Here is a 17,386-nt window from a genome sequence, read left to right on the forward strand (position 1 = left end):
CATATTTGACAAAATAACTGACAGCAATTGTTATTCATATAAATATGAATATTGTCTTTTCAAATACAGGGTGCTGATTTTTGACCTGTTTCCTCCATGACAGGAAACAGGTCAAAAATCAGCACCCTGTATTTGAAAAGACAATATTCGTATTTATATGAATAATAATTGCTGTCAGTTATTTTGTCAAATATGTTGATATTTGCTAGTGAAATTGGGATGTATATTGAATTGTATGAAATAATTCTGCCATTACCTTAGAACATTTGAACGTGTTTTACAAACACTTACCTGATATAGAAGTGTGGTGATAAACAGCAAAACTGATTTTTGGACATTTATTTAGGAACAGATATTGACCAATACAACTTCCTGATCTATTTTAGTGCAATACTATGAGGTTTTTTAATGCAGTAAAGGGTCTTGATTTAACAACTAATTGAAAAGTCACACCTTCAACATCCATAGTGATCTGGTAGCAAAAAATGCTATGGACACCTTTTACAACTTATATATTTTTCATTTTCATTCCTTGGACTGTTTTGCCTGTTGTAATTATATTAGAGTCAAGTGTAAGATAAACCATGTGGATAAGCTTTATGGATACAATTGTTTCACGTTCAAATAGTGACAATTAATAGTAATTAGCTAATCAGCTTCCATTCTGGGAAATGCATTAAATAGTGTTAAGCATTTAAATGTTCTCCGTGAGATGCAAGATTCTGTTTCCAATGAAAAATAATTTTTCAGCACGGAATCTCACTTCTAAGATTTTTTTTAACCACTGTTCAAGAAAATTCCACAGATCTTATTTGTTCTAATTTCGGTTGTCACAGAAATCTGTGGAGGCCAAATCATTGAGTGACAGGCTAAGACAGTGGGCAGAGAAGTGGCAGTTAGAATACAATGTGGGAAAGTAAGAGGTTATATATTATGGTCGGAGTAATAGAAGCATTGATTACTTTCTTAATGTGAAAGTCTTCTGAAATCTGAAGCACAAAAGAACTTGTGAGTTCTAGTTCACGCTTCTCAAGGCTAACGTGCAGGTTTAGTTGACAGTTAAGAATGCAAATGCAACGTTTGAGAGGGCTGGAATACAAGAGGAGGAATGGCTTTATAAGGTTCTAGTCAAACTTCATTTGGAACGTTGTGGGTAGTTTTGGGCCCTATAGCCAAAGGAGGAAGTGCAGAGGGCATTCACAAGAATGATCCCAGGAATGAAGAGCTTGTCATACAAGGAACTGTTGAGGACTCTAGGTCTGTTCTCAAAGGATTTTCAAAGATGGGGCTGGGCATTTCATTGAAACTTCCAGAATACTTAAGAGGCCTGGGTAGAGTGGACTTGTAAAGATATTCCCTCTAGTAGGAGATACTAGGACCTGCGGGTATAGCCTCTGAGTGAAAGGATGACTCTTTAGAGCTGAGATGAAGGGAAATTTCTTCAGCTGGAGTGGTGAATTTGCCTTGGAAGGTTGTGGAGGCTGAGTCAACCAGCTGTTCTACTTGTTATCTCAGATTCTCCAGCATCGGCAGTTCCTACCATCAGTGTAGCATATTTTGAGTGGATCTCAGGATTAGTAACATTGCTGTTCATATATGAGGCAGCACTTCAAATTTCACTTGGGAACCCTGCAGCCCAATGGTATCAATGTGGACTTCATAAGCTTAAAAATCTCCCCGCCCCTGACTGCACCCTAAAACCAGCCCAGCTCGTCCCTGCCTCCTTGACCTGTCCGTCTTCCCTTGACTGACCTACCCCCCATCCTACTTCCCCACCTGCACTCACCTTTACTGGCTCCATCCCTGCCTTCTTGACCTGTCCATCTCCTTTGCACCTATCTGTTCCTTTATCCAACTTCCATCCGTCTCCCCCTCTCTCTCTCTATTTGTTTCAGAATCCTCCCTCAATTCTGAAGAAGGGTCTAGACCCAATATGTCAGCTTTCCTACTCCTCTGATGCTGCTTGGCCTGCTGTGTTCATCCAGCTCTACTCCTTGTTATCTCAGATTCTCCGGCATTGGCAGCTCCTATTATCTCCGTAGCATATTTTGAGTGGATCTCAGTACCAATAACATTGGTTTAAAGTTAAGTAATTGTTTATAAGTAAAATCTATTTTACAAACCAGTAGAGAATAAAATTTAAATGAAATGGAACAAAATTACCAGACTGTATTATTTTAATTCTTCTAGTTGAATAGTTCTTTTTGGTTTGGCTGTACTTGAGTGCATTTTCTTCTGTATTATGTATTCTGTATTATTAAGTATAAAACCTGTGCTAATTACATTCTGGTAAGCAAACCTGTTATGCGATTCTATACACTTAAAGAGAATGAAGTATTGTACGTTTCAAGCATTATTCTAACTATACAAACAAAGCACTTCTTAATTTTATAAATTAAAATGTTCATTGTTAAATGTGTGAAAGAAAGGAAAGAGTGCACTTAGATGTTTTTATTTTAGTGCATGATTTTCCTGATTTATTTTGCATGTTTTAATTGGGTACATGTGTTTCTTTTGACAGATCACCTCAAGTTTATTCACTTCCTTCATACTTGCAGAAGGAACATCTCCAAATCTTTTGTCTTCTCTGGCCTGCTCTGTGATAAAATGCTACGTAAACTTGTAATCCTCCTTTCTGTTAGATCATCTTGACACCTGTAAGTCACATTTGGTGAATGGTTTAATTTCTGGGACTGTTCTTTTCTCTTTCCTACAAACTTCCTTTCTGTCCCTAAATATGAATGGACCGTGGAGTAACAAGTCAGCATTTTGCTTATACTGAATCTGCTTATACTGAATTAGGAGCGGCACGGTGGCTCAGTGGTTAGCACTGCAACCTCACAGCACCAGGGACCCGGGTTCAATTCCACCCTTGGGCAACTGTGCAGAGTTGGCACATTCTCCTCGTGTCTGTGTGGGTTTCCTCCGGGTGCTCCAGTTTCCTCCCACAGTCCAAAGATGTGCAGGCTGGGTGGATTGGCCATTCTAAATTGCCCATAGTGTTCAGGTGTGTGTGGGTTACAGGGGGAAGGGTCTGGGTGAGATGCTTCAAAGGGCAGTGTGGACTTGTTGGGCCAAAGGGCCTGTTTCCACACTGTAGGGAATCTAATCTAATCTGCTTCCATAATATTTTGAAGATTTTTAAATAAAAATGATGGATGACATTTGAAAGTGATGCCAAATATCAGCAAAAGTTATTGTAATTCAACTCATTATGAAGCATTGAAGTCATATGTATATTTGACAGCATTTCAAAGCATTTTTCTCTGCCTTCTTAAATCGTGATCAACTGTCAGTCAGGCATTCTGAGATGTATTGTTTTTACAGATGATACTCAATGTTGGAGCAAATTACTGCTGCTGCTGGAATCTGTACTGAAAACAAAAAATGCTGGCGATAGCAGCAAGTCAGCCAGCATCCATGGAGAGCTCTGATGAAAAGGCATCTAGACTCAAAACGTTAGCTTTCTCTCTCGTTCTTGCTCTTGCTCTCGCTCTCTCTTCCTCCCTCCCTCCCTCCATGGATGCTGCCTGACATGCCATGATGTCCAGCCATTGTTCTGTTGATATTTAATGTTGTTGTTCTAGTGGCTCTGATCAGATATACTGATTCCCAGTTCCTTGTTCTTCTGGTATCTCCACAGAAATTAGGAGGTTTTAGATGTAAACCTTCAAGTTACAAACTATTATTTTTCTGGATTGTTGGATAACAATTCACAATATTGCAAATGTAGCAAAATTCCTCATGACTCTGCATAAAGGCATCTAGAACTGTGTTCTGAAACAATACAGACAATAACTACATGTGACAACCTACCAATTTTTGAGAAAAGGATAAAAACTGAAAGAACTGCGGATGCTGTAAATCAGGAACAAAAGCAAAAGTTAATGGATAAGCTCAGCAGGTCTGGTAGCATCTGTGCAGAAAAAATAAGACATAACATTTCGAGTCCAGTGACCTTTCCTCAGAAACTTTCCAGACCCTTCCAATTCTGAGGAAGGATCAGCAGACCTGAAATGTTAACTCCTTTGAAAAAAGAATTTCTGAAGTAATTAGTACGTTACTGTGTTGTTTGTATGTAATTAGTGTTCTACATTTAAATCAGCTATTGTTTCATTACACTACTGCATTGATTGGCTTATTGGAATATTCAGTATGGTTTCCTAATGTTTGTCAATATTGTTTCCTAATTCATATTGCTCTTAATACAACAACACCATAACTGGGTTTTAATGTGTACTTGATACACCACATCAGAGTGCAATTTTGTTATGTACTACAAAGATCTCGCTGATTGCATCACAGTAGGCTGGATGTGGCTATAGATTGTCAAAACATTTGACCATCATGTATTTTAGGAACAAAGCCTGCATTAAAAAGTATGTTAATAATTTGTTACCTCCAAGTAGAAATATGCATCAAATATATAAATTTGTTTTCTTTGCTGCTTCGGTGATTTTATTTGTAGGCAGAGTTTCCTTTTCCACGGAGAAGATGTGCAACTACTTTAGACACTGTAATCCTCAATGCCAGTTTCTATTGGACACTTCTATTTTGCATCGGGACTTGATTTTTCACTTTGTTATACAAGTGTATATTTTTGTCAGTGTAACAGCTTCAGACCAAAGTGTCTGCAACTGGGCTGAGTGAGAATGCAAGTAAGGAATCAAAATCTATAGCCATGTGCAAAACAGGGAGACATATTTAAGTCAGCAGAGTGGCCTAGGATATGGAGTAACATTTTGCTATTTAGTCACAAGTAAATTGTGGTCACAGGAGAAGAAAAGTATTGGAAAATTTTTAGATTATAAAATGGAAGAACAAAAACTGTCACTCTTGTTTATTTCTTTCTCAACTGATAATTGGAACATTATTCACATCAGACAAAGTTAACTGTAATATTGAATTAATTTTTCTTTTGAATTTTTTGGTCTATTGACTTAGATTTTAAAATAATTATAAACATGGATGTATTTCTGTATAAATATGTGTTTTATGGTCCCAGCTGATGATTGTAATGGTCAAGTCAGATTGTAGAATTAAGTCTGGCTTCATGGATTTTTGAATATTAGTTGTTAATACGATGGTTATTCATTGCAATAGTCACAGAAGGCAGCAAAGTTTTAACTAATGATTGGAGTTTCTAGCACAAAAAGAAGAATGCACAAACTGAGCTATCTAAATGTAGAACACGGTTTGAAAGACCTTGCAACGTAGAGCAAAGCAAAGTCTAATCCGATGTTTTGGCACTATCCAAAAAGAGACTCATCCAGTGAAGTTAAGTTTCTGTCCCAAATCTTTAAGTTTGACTTAAAGTCTCTCCATACCTTTCCCGTGAACTATGTAATCTTTTCTCATGAATATTCACCAAACTGAGAGCTTTGACTTTCTTTTTGTAACATCCTGCTGATTTCTAACCAAACGTTCATGGTTTGGAAGTTTAACAAGCTAAATTTTTCTAATGTGGTAACTGCGCTTTCTCTGAACTGCCCTATACTTCTGTCTAAGTCAGAAGCACTATTTGCTTCTAAATCCAGTCATGTATTCTCTGATCTGCCTCACAACTTTCAATCTCTGTGTTTCCTAAGTTAACATTGATCCATGATATTTTGTACTATAGGAAGCTTATGGCCTTCAATGTTTACCTTCCCGGCCGTAAATCAACAGAGTAAGAACAATTTCCCATTAGTCTCTTGAGGGGTCCCTACTCTCTGAATCTAATAGATTAGATCTCTGTTCGGGAAGGATAGATGACATTGTTATTATTATAAAAATTATTATTATAAAAACCTTCATGAACTAACCAATCCTAAATTGCCATTATTTTAAAGTTCAAACCAAAATGATATACTAACACAAAGTTGTAGTGGCTTCTTCAAAAAAAACTTGGTTGTGATACTGCCCATATTTCAAGGATTGGTATAAATCTGCACCACCTCCTCATGACACCACCTACTTGTGTCTTTTTTTATGATCATTTTGTGAATGCCACATGATTATAAAATCAAAGTCTTAGTTGAAAAAGGTCATTCTACTTCAGTATAAGGATTTTTGAGACCCACTACGCAAAATATTACTTACCAGTAAGCATTCTGTCGTGTAATCCGTGATAGTTCAACTGTAAATTAGGTTTATTGATTCCTTCTGATTGTATTTAGCTATTTTATATTTGGATTGTGGATCAGAGAATAAATGCTCTTACCAATGACAAGATTTGTTTTTGTACTACATGTAAAGAGCTAAATATATGTATAGTTGGCAGAGATGCATTATCAATTTGCCCCCCTCTTCAGACTATCATTTGTTGAATACCCCTTAAAAGCATTCTGTGAGCCCAGGTATTAGTTTTAACTATTTTGCTATGTGAATGTAATATTTCAGTTGAGAGCTCCCTACCGAAGTGCCAATTTATGCACCTTATGAAATGCTGACACACATTCCATATTGCTGCCACCTTTTCTTCTCGAGAAAGTGGGAATTAAAACTAAGTTGGAGTTGTTAATAAAATGTGAAAGTCAGTATTGAATTGAAAAGTATCTGATAATGGGGTACTGCTGTTTAATAATCTTGTTCTAGATTTTTAGAAACTGAAATTATTTCCCATCTAAGTCGGTCTGGCTAAATGGATGAATACCTCAGTTAGCTGAAATAATATATATGTTGCCTGTCACATTTTTTCTCTTGCTCCCTCTCTATGTATTACATTGGGAATTCTTATTTCTGTAGTTTCCATTAATGATCATTATGTGGTGAAAATTATGAAAATCCTTTCTGAAAAATCTGATAATTATTCAAAATTGAATTTACAATATTCATAAATCAAAACCAACAACCTCAACTATACAGGGGACATAAAGCACAAACTGGATGACCACTTTGTAAACTACCTCCTCTCTATCTGTAAAGGTTTCCATGCCAACATTTCTGTCTTCTGTGATGTTCCAGTGAAACTCAACACAAGGAGGAGGAACACGACCTCATCTTGGTACTGCTTTCAGGACTAAACATTGAGTTCACAATTTCAGAGCATGGACACCTTTCTTTATGTTTTTTATCCACCCCACACCCCGAGGTCCTGGTCTGTATTTGTTGCTCCCCAGCACAGCCAATCTATTTTCAACTGGGAACACAAGAATTAGGAACAGGAGTAGGCAATCCAGCCCCTGGAGCTTGTGAGATTCACAACCCTATGAGAGAAATAGTTTCAGTTTCGGTTTTGAACGTACGTCCTCTCACTTTATATCAATGACTTCTTGTTAGAGACTGTCCCAGAAGGGGTAACATCTGTTCAATATCCACTTTATCAGTCGCCTTTAGCACTTTATATACCTCAATCGGATCCCCCTATTCTCAATTCTTATTAGAACCCATTTAGCAATTACTTCTCTCCTGGCTTACTAACCACAATTCTTTTGTCTGCTCCTTTTTTCTGTGTCTCTGTGCAATGTCTCTGTCCAGCTCACCCCTTTTTCCTCTGCCTATCCTCCACCCATGTTGTCAGTATAAATAATGCAATTTCCCAGCCTTTATCCGTTCTGATGTAGGTCACTACATTCAAATCTTTTAATTCTGTTTTTCTCTCCACAGATGCTGCCAGACCTGCTGAATTTCTGCAGCACTGTTTTTGTTTCACTATATTCATAGTCTTGTTGTTTCTATTCCCAGTTGCCCTACAAGCACTCAAACGAAAGAAGCGACTTGAAAAGCAGTTGACACAGATTGATGGTACGCTCTCTACAATTGAATTCCAGCGAGAAGCATTGGAAAATGCAAACACAAACACAGAAGTATTGAAATCTATGGGCTATGCTGCAAAGGCCATAAAAGCTGTCCATGAGCGCATGTAAGTGTTTTAGTTTTACCAGGTACTGGTGAATTTATTTCCATATCAATGGTCATTGGACTAGATTTTTCTGAAATTAAGTTTTTGAAGCATGCACACCATTATCAGTGTGCAAATAGGCCAGCAATATAGTGAAGAAGGAATAACCCAAGAAGTGTGATTTGCTAAAAGTCAGTGACCCAACTGAATGTTAACTTGCCAGTTAACTTTTTGGTTCAGCAGTAGAGTGGAGCCTCATTTTTTCATGATTATGAATTGGTTAAAAATAAAGTGCTGGAGAAACTAAGTAGCTCTGGTAGCATTTGTGGAGAGATAAACAAGGTTAGTGTTTCAAGTTGGAAGCTTACTTCCAAAGAAGAGTCACAGCAGATCCAAAAATTAACTTTATTTCTCTGGTGTTGATAGTGTTTATATTTTCTCCAGCATCCGCAGTATTTTGCTTTTATCTTTTGTGAATTGTTTTACTTGGTTTTAAAAATATCCAATTTTAACTTCTTTTGCCTCTTTGCCGATGCCTCTAAATCCAGTTTTTCTTCCTTTTTATTTCACTTACTTAATTGAATTGACATTGAAATTTACCCTGCTTCTCAGGGTTTGCAGTTTATTTCTGCATTCTTGAATCACACTGATTGGTAAGATATATTGTTTATTCTGTTACTCAGCAGGATTCCAGATTCCCTTTCCTTTGCGGGGTTGGATCAGCTTGCAGATCCAGAAACTTTGTGATGAAAGAATTTTGAAGATTTAAAAATGCCTAATCTAACTAACAAGGTTCACCACAGGATACCCCATTCCAGTAAAATCTGGCTTATTGTGTTTGATATTTTGAGTCCACACTATTTTCAACTTATTTTTGTACCAATTGTGAATTGCTGTATAGATAGATGTACTTACATCCTGAATTTATAGTCAAGTAACACATATTGAAAATAGACTAGCTATTCCACTTTAGCGTTGATAATTCCTTTGGAACACTTCATTGTGATATACATTGTTTCAAATAATGTATGTTGATGAGTGTCATGGCATTGAAACCAGCCTGTTAACCCTGAATATTGAAGGCTGAGGCACATTCTTATTTAGGGATTAAGCTTTATTTGGCCTTAAACTTACATTAGACTAGTGAACTATGGGCACCTGCTTAAGTTGCAAGTTAGTTAATTTAAATTTTTTTTTAATGTTGACTTGGTTGCCATGCTGCCATTGGGAAAGGAGGATGAATGAACTTGAACAAGTTGCTAGTTGAGATTTTGGGTAAGTGGGGTGGTCATAGCCCACGGTTTTTATACAGGATGTGTTTCTTCCAGCTCCACGCTCCAGTTAGAATCTTTCATAAACTTACTTCTTAGTTGCAAACTTCCCTTAAGGATTACATTAGGCCCTGTAAATCAAGTTTTCCTGGTGTCAGATATGATGAGAGGAACCTAATTGTGTACAGATATATTAGCCTTTATTTCCTTTATTCATTCACGGGATGAGAGTGTCGCTGGCTGGGCAGCATTTATTGCCCTTTCCTAATTGCCCAGAGGGCAGTTAAGAGTCAACCACATTTCTGTGGGTCTGGAGTCACATATAGGCCAGACCAGGTAAGGATGGTAGTTTCCTTCTCTAAAGGATGTTAATGAACCAGATTGGTTTTTCCGACAATTGGCAATGGATTCATGGAAATTGAGATTCTTAATTCCACATTTTATTGAATTCAGATTCCACCATCTGCTATGTTGGGGTTCGAGCCTGGGTCCCCAGAACATTATCTGGGTCTCTAGATCAATAGTCCAGTAATAATACTACAAAGCCATTCCCTCCCCCAGTCTGGTTTCAATGCCATGACACTCATCAACTATATTGTTTCAACTAATGTTTTGTACAGAGGTTTTTTTCCATGTGCCATTTTAGATGTGAGTCTGGAGGTGTCTTGGCAAAAAAAAGACAACTCATTAGGATCAAAAGTGCTTTATGAAATTGTGCTATCCTTTGGTTCAAACGTGTCATACAACCATCATCGTGTGTGTACTAAATGTGCCAGGTAACACCATAATCAGCGCTTACATATGAACTCTCAACAGTTCTGGGGACACAAAAGAACAATTCTACAAGGATCTGGATTACTTTATTAAGTCCACATTGTCAATAATAATTCATGAATTTGGGATACTTCAGTGACTATATGGAGAAAGTCAGAGACAGCAGGAGACAAGTTCTAGGTAAACGTGAAGGTGTAAAACTGAACAGAAATGCCCGGTTACACATAAGCAAATGTGCTGAGTGCAATCTCTACATTATCAACACATTGCTCAAACAGGCTAATAAGTGCAAGATTTCTTGGATGCATTCCAGACAGTGGTACACAATCAACATGAACGGATCTTCAGGATGTACAAATCCTCCATGCAATGTGAGGTGCAGAATGTTTGTTGGATCACGGATTAATGAAACTATGAAGGAGAAGTGGAGCAAATCTAAAGATATTGTCAGTGAAACAGCATAGATTGTTCCATGACCAAATAAACAGTGCACCGGAATTGGTTTGAAGAAGATGACAAATATCCTGCATATAATTAGATTTTTTACGGAGTGGTAGAATGATCCAACCTCAATCTCCAAAGGAGACAAGTTGTGAACTTGAAGAACCGTGTTCAAAGACTTTCGTGAGATACAAGGCAGTCAGTAAAAGGAAAGCTAAAGAAATATATACCCTCGCGTGAATCATCAAATAAAGTTTTTCTGTTAAATCTATATGGATCCTCTAGGACAGGCTCTTCACTGCTCGTGGCTGATGGGCAGATCAGGCAGAAATAAGAAACTAGGCAGGATAGTTCAGTCTGCTGAAAAGACTGATCATTGTCAACATTCACAGCCTTCAGTGACCGGTCCTTGATGAGCTTGACTTGCCTGCTTCTGCTGATGATTGCCAGGAAAGCCATTAAGTAGATGAAATTGTGTAAAGTTTCAAAGCAACAGACTCTCACACAAGGTCTTCCATGATATTCCTTGTGCATTTGGAATGAAAAAGAAGATGCCAAATTTCTTTTGTGATGCCATGACTATTGGTGTCTAAAAATACAAAAGTAGCAAAGCAGCGTGTGTCAGTTAGAGAAATATCTCCCTTCTGTCCATAGGAGGAAAGGTCTTCACTCTCACCATCCTGAAGAGACTTCTCAACATCGTGGCAGTCTACTTGAGACTTAGCGTGGCTTTCATCCAGGTTGCAGCAGTGTGGATGTGATGTTCAAGAAAGATGCCTCAAGCAGAACATGGCTGTTCACTTTATTTTACTTTACAAAGCATTGACATCATCAATAGGATGGCCCACTAGACTATCTTAGAACAGCGTGTTTGTCGGAAAAGAAAAGTGACACACTAATAAAGCTTTTTGATGGTGAAATGACAAACCACGTCCCTTTTTAAATAATGAATCATCAGCTCTTTTTGTTACCAAACAAGTAAGCAGGGCTGCATTGTGGCGTCAGTACTGTTTAACCTGTTCTTCACCCAAGAACGTAGTCTTACTGTTAAGGATGTTGAAGAGGGAATAAGCTTCATTATGATCTTGATTATTCAGTCTTTGACCTGTTATGTTTCTGCGCAGAAACCATCCAAGAATTTCTTTTTGTCAATTTTTGTATTTGTCAAAGAAATGAAGTTATCACTGGCCAGGGTAACATTTATTGCCCATCTGTAATTGCTGAAAGAGCACTTGAGTGTCAGCTACATTTGTCAGAAGTTACATGTGGGCTACTCCAGGTAGGAATAACAGTTTTCTTTATCTAAAGGACATTAATGAACCATATGGGTTTTATGACTATTCAGTGATTCTATGGTTGCCACTGAGCCAGATTTTTATTCCATATTTTATTGGATTTAAACTTCACCATCTGTGGTGGAGAAATTTGAAAGTAATAAACTGTTTCAGCTGCAAGTGTCCTTCACTGAAGTAAGATACAAGTAGAAGAGAGCTGAACAGATGATTTGCTACAAATCAAAGCAAAATACTGGAGATGCTGGAGATCTGAAACACAAACAAAAAATGCTGGAGAAACACTGTGGAGAGAAAGAAATAGAGTTAACTCTTTGAGACTGGTATGACTCTTCAGGACTGAATGGGTACCCATGGCCACATTTGACGGGGAGAAAATGAGGCGAGTTCAAGGAGAAGTTATTCAAAGCGAGAACAATCCCAGTCAGGCGAATGATAGACATGCTGCAGGTCTATTTTTTTAGGAAGAAGTGGAGACCTTTCAGATCATTCTGATGCAGAATGCATGTGTATTCATGGCGAATATGTGGTGGCTGAGATCAGAAAACTGGATATTGTGGAAGCAACATAAAATGTCAGAATAACCATTCTCATTCATGCATGGCACGTATCCGTGCAGTTGCAGATGATGTCCATTCGCCTCTTCTCTTCTTAGTGTCCCAGGCCTCAAACACACCTTTCAGGTAAAGCAGCATGTTCTTTTTTTATTCTATTCACTGATTATGTTGCAGTTTCCTTTACATTGGCAAGACCCAAGTACAGACTGGGTGCCTCTTGGCAGAACATCTCTGCTTTCTCTGTAGGTATGACCCTGCCCTTGCAGTTCCATGCCATTTCAATCAACTACCTTGCTGTCATCGTAACATTCTATCCTGAGCCTGTTTCACTAGTCCAGCAAAGCACAACTCAATCTCGTTGAACAGCACTTCGTTTTCTGCTTGGCACTTTACAGCCTCATGGTCTCACAGTTGAATTTTATAACTTCAGAAATGTATTGCTCTTCTCCATTTTACTTGCATTCTGTCCTCACCCCTGACCTGCTCTCGCCTTACCCTTATTGTGTCTTGTTTACTTGGTTTTTAGTAGAGAGGGCCCATTCTCTCCCTGTCACACATTGATTTCAGCCATCTGACATCTCTTTTTCTCTTTCACCACCATGAACACCCCTTTGTTTCTTGCAGTGGTCCTCCACACCATCTGTTCCCTTGCTCCTGTTCTGCCTTTGTTGAAAATATTAAACAAAACTAATTTTCCAGCAGCTTTCAATTCTGAAGAAGAGTCAGACTGGACTTGAAGCATTAACTCTGTTTTTCCTGCCACGGATATTGCCTAATCTGCTGAGTTTCTCCAGTATTCTCTCTCTGTTTGAGATGATTAACAGATCTACTGGAGACAGGAAAGAAATTAGACTAGGGCAAAGGGACAGGCCATGGAATGGGTAATGGAAACAAGGAAGCAACCCAGACTACACAATCAGGAAGATAGAAGATGTGTTGGATGGATAAGAATAAGGCCTAATGTACATACTGTAGGAATTGGGTAAACTGACACCAGGACATCTGTGTAGCATGTGATTGAAATTTGACAGGATTACAATTGAGTAATGGTGAATGTATATGAATTAAGGTGTGTAAAAAAAGAAAGACTTGTGGCTGTCCTGAGTACTGTCTTAACCTGCTGGCTTTCCTTGCAGAGGCTTGAACAGTCAAACTTGAATTTCTTAGCGGTTTGTCATATTGCACCTCAACAAGATTTGAACTCGTCCCCACAACATTAGCCTGAAATTCTGTATACTGCTGATCCAGTGACATACCACTATACCACCACCTCCACTCCTAATAGTTCTCAGAATAAGAGATTTTAAGGGTTTCAGAGCTGTTTTGAATTGATCATCAGTCCTATGCCAAATTCTAACTCTGTTCAACCAGAAGTCCACAATGATACAAAGCTGAAAAATACTGATAGCTTTAAATACTTACAAACAGTAGCCTCCAGTGACTGTATGTTTGAATGAGAGAAATCAGCCAGCATTAACAAGGAAAGCCAGGTGCTTAGTGGGCATGACATTAGGGTTCAAAGCCACCATAGAATTAAACTGTCCACAAAGATCAAGATGTACAGTGCTCTCGTTGTAACTTGTCATGTTTACAGCTGAGTCCTGGATTCTATAATGTAAACCATAAGACATAGGAGTGGAAGTAAGGCCATTCGGCCCATCGAGCCCACTCCGCCATTTAATCATGGCTGATGGGCATTTCAACTCCACTTCCCTGCACTTCCCCGTAGCCCTTAATTCCTTGTAAGACCAAGAATTTATCAATTTCTGCCTTGAAGACATTTACCGTCCCCGGCCTCCACTGCACTCCATGACAATGAATTCCACAGGCCCACCACTCTCTGGCTGAAAAATGGCTCCTCATTTCCATTTTAAATTTACCCCCTCTAATTCTAAGGCTGTGCCCACAGGTCTTAGTCTCCCTGCCTAACAGAAACGCTTCCCAGCGTTCACCCTTTCTAAACCATACGTTATCTTGTAAGTTTCTATTAGATCTCCCCTCAACCTTCTAAACTCTAATGAATACAATCCCAGGATCCTCAGCCATTCATCGTATGTTAAACCTGCCATTCCAGGGATCATCCGTGTGAATCTCCGTTGGATATGCTCCAGCGCCAGTATGTTCTTCCGGAGATGTGGGTCCCCGAATTGGACACAGTATTCTAAATGTGGCCTAACTAGAGCTTTATTAAGTCTCAGAATCACATTGCTGCTTTTATATTCCACCCCCTTGAGATAAATGACAACATTACATTTGTTTTCTTAATCACGGACTCTACTTGCAAGTTAACCTTTAGAGAATCCTGGGCTAACACTCCCAGATCCCTTTATACTTCGGCTTTATGAATTTTCTCACCGTTTGGAAAATAGTCCATGCCTGTGTTCTTTTTTGCAAAGTGCAAGACCTCGCATTTGTTCATGTTGAATTTCATCAACCATTTCCTGGCCCACTCTCCTAAACTATCTAAATCTTTCTACAGCCTCCCCACCTCCTCAGTACTACCTGCCCTTCCACCTATCTTCGTATCATCGGCAAACTTCGCCAGAATGCCTGCAGTCCCTTCGTCCAGATCATTAATATATAAAGTGAACAGTTGTGGCCCCAACACTAAACCCTGCGGGACACCACTTGTCACCGGTTGCCATTCTGAAAAAGAGCTTTTTATCCCAACTCTCTGCCTTCTGTCAGACAGCCAATCCTCAATCCAAGTCAGTAGCTCATCTCAAATACCATGGGCCCTCACCTTGCTCAGCAGCCTTCCGTGAGGCACTGTATCAAAGGCCTTTTGGGAGTCTAGATAGATAACATCTACTGGGTTTCCCAGGTCTAACCTACTTGTTACCTCTTCAAAGAATTCTAACAGGCTTGCCAGGCACGACCTCCCCTTATTAAATCTATGCTGACTTGTTCTAATCCGACCCTGCACTTCCAAGAATTTAGAAATGTCATCCTTAACAATGGATTCTAGAATTTTACCAACAACTGAGGTTAGGCTAATTGGCCTATAATCTTTTGTGTTTTATAATCTTTCCATCTTTTGTCTTGATCGTTTCTTAAACAAGGGGGTTACGACAGTGATTTTCAAATCATCTGGGACTTGCCCGGACTCCAGTGACTTTTGAAGGATCACAGCCAAAGCCTCTGCTATTTCCTCAGCCACCTTCCTCAGAACTCTAGGATGTAGCCCATCGGGCCAGGAGATTTATCAATTTTTAGTCCTTTTAGCTTTTCTAGCACTTTCTGTTTTGTAATGCCTACCATACTCAACTCTGCCCCCTGACTCTCCTTAATTGTTGGGATACTACTCGTCTTCCACTGTGAAGACTGACACAAAGTATTTATTAAGTACTTCAGCTATTTCCTTATCTCCCATCACTAGCCTTCCAGCATCAATTTGGAGCAGCCCAATGTCTACTTTTGCCTCTCTTTTGTTTCTTATGTATCGAAAGAAACTTTTACTATAATTTCTAACATTACTGGCTAGCCTATCGTCATATTTGATCCTCTCCTTCCTTATTTCTCACTTTGTTATCCTCTGTTTGTTTTTGTAGCCTTCCCAATCTTCTGATTTCCCAGTGCTGTTGGCCATTTTGTAGGCTCTCTTTTTCTTTGATACATTTCCTGACTTCCTTTGTCAGCCATGGCTGTTTAATCCATTGTCAGCCATTTCCTGCTCATCACTAATGAGTTTGCACATCCATTGTCTTTGGACTGGAAGAACAACTACTATCGTAATCTATTGTTGAGGAATGATGACTCCTGTAAACTGTGTGACTGTGGAGCAACTAAGGAATCTCAGTGCAAGTCATAAAAGTCACTCTTTTTACATTATAGCCCATTTGTAGATGTACATAACAGTTAGAGGACATAGACTTAAACAAATAGAATGTGCACAACAACAAAACTTTTAGGGAATGTTGGTTAGGAACAGAATTTCTGGCGTCTTTTCAGATATCCTTCCCTGACCACATGGACACAATCACTTTCTTAACATAGTTGTCACACTAGCCAGTATTGGTTTAATCAGTACAAAATAGGGTTGAAACCTGGAACATTTTGTATTTCAAGCCTCTGCCCATTTTCTGTCTCTGATTCAATTTATGATGCACAAAACTTTAATGTAATCATGATTCATTGTAGTCATACTGAATTTTTTTAAATATAAGGATCTAGAAATTGGGTCATATTGGCTTTAAAACAACTTTTTACTAGGCTCGTTTAAAATTCAAAATTGTATGAAAATTTGCAGTACTATTCTGTAAATAAACAAGAATTACTGTTTTATAAATAACTGTTCATAAAATCTTCAGTTAATGCAATCCATATTGGAAATGGTTTGAAAGAAATTGAATTGGTGAAAGTGAAGAAAGTTTAGAGGTATTAATTAATGTTTTCTTTTCAGAGATTTAGATAAAATTGATGAAATGATGCAAGACATCACAGAACAGCAAGAAATAGCACAAGAAATCTCTGATGCAATTTCTAACCCAGCAGCATTTGGCTCAGAATTCGATGAGGTATGTAAAATATTTAATAAATCTTGCTGACATACCTGGAGTTAAGCTGGGAATGTTTTTTTTAAATTCTTGGACTCATTCATCTTATGTCTCTGATCAGCAGCAGTCAGGAAAAGATTTGTATTAAGCTTGTTGATTTGTTGTTTTAGGCTGATTGTGATAAACAAATTTGATCTCTTTTCATTACTGTTTATTTTTAGACATCAGCTGTTTGGTCTTCAACTTCCTTTTATTCTTAAGTTACACAATTCCTCTTTGGAGAATCTGTGTGCTGTATTTGAAAAGTGATAGACTGCTAATAATCTGGGGAACTTACTTCAGACAGCCTAGGCTGTGTTCCTCAGTTCTCATCCTTTTTGTACTTTGCATCATTTTCTCCCCTCTGCAAACCCCCACCCAGGAGAAAGGTATAGACTTGTTATTGATAAGATCATTTAGGCTTATGAATTTTGGTCTTCTTCAGTTGAGTCAGCCATTGAATTAGTTGATGTGTTGTCCTGTTAATGGAAAATATCAATCATGTCATTGACTGCATTGGAGCAATGTGAGGCTATACTTATAATGTATGAAAATAGAGGTCTTGGGCCCATTTGTTAATATGTGCTACAGACAGTGAGTAATGGTCTGATCAGAATAGTTGTTTATCCCACAAGAAAGCTTTGTGTTGTATTTCAACATCAAGTGTGCAATGTGAGCAAGTGGCTCCAGCTCT

The 17,386-nt window shown here is 38.4% G+C and overlaps 1 protein-coding gene across 1 annotated transcript in view; it reads left to right on the forward strand.

The window, feature by feature from the left end:
- chmp4c (charged multivesicular body protein 4C) overlaps positions 1-17,386 on the forward strand; it is a 41,382-nt gene that overhangs the window by 13,726 nt on the left and 10,270 nt on the right. The window contains exons 2-3 of the mRNA XM_048528733.2: positions 7,666-7,843; positions 16,560-16,674. Coding sequence (XP_048384690.1) covers positions 7,666-7,843; positions 16,560-16,674 — 293 coding nt within the window. The remainder of the gene's footprint in view (positions 1-7,665; positions 7,844-16,559; positions 16,675-17,386) is intronic.

This window comes from Stegostoma tigrinum, chromosome 5 (genome assembly GCF_030684315.1).
Source record: "Stegostoma tigrinum isolate sSteTig4 chromosome 5, sSteTig4.hap1, whole genome shotgun sequence".
NCBI classification, from domain to species: domain Eukaryota; kingdom Metazoa; phylum Chordata; class Chondrichthyes; order Orectolobiformes; family Stegostomatidae; genus Stegostoma; species Stegostoma tigrinum.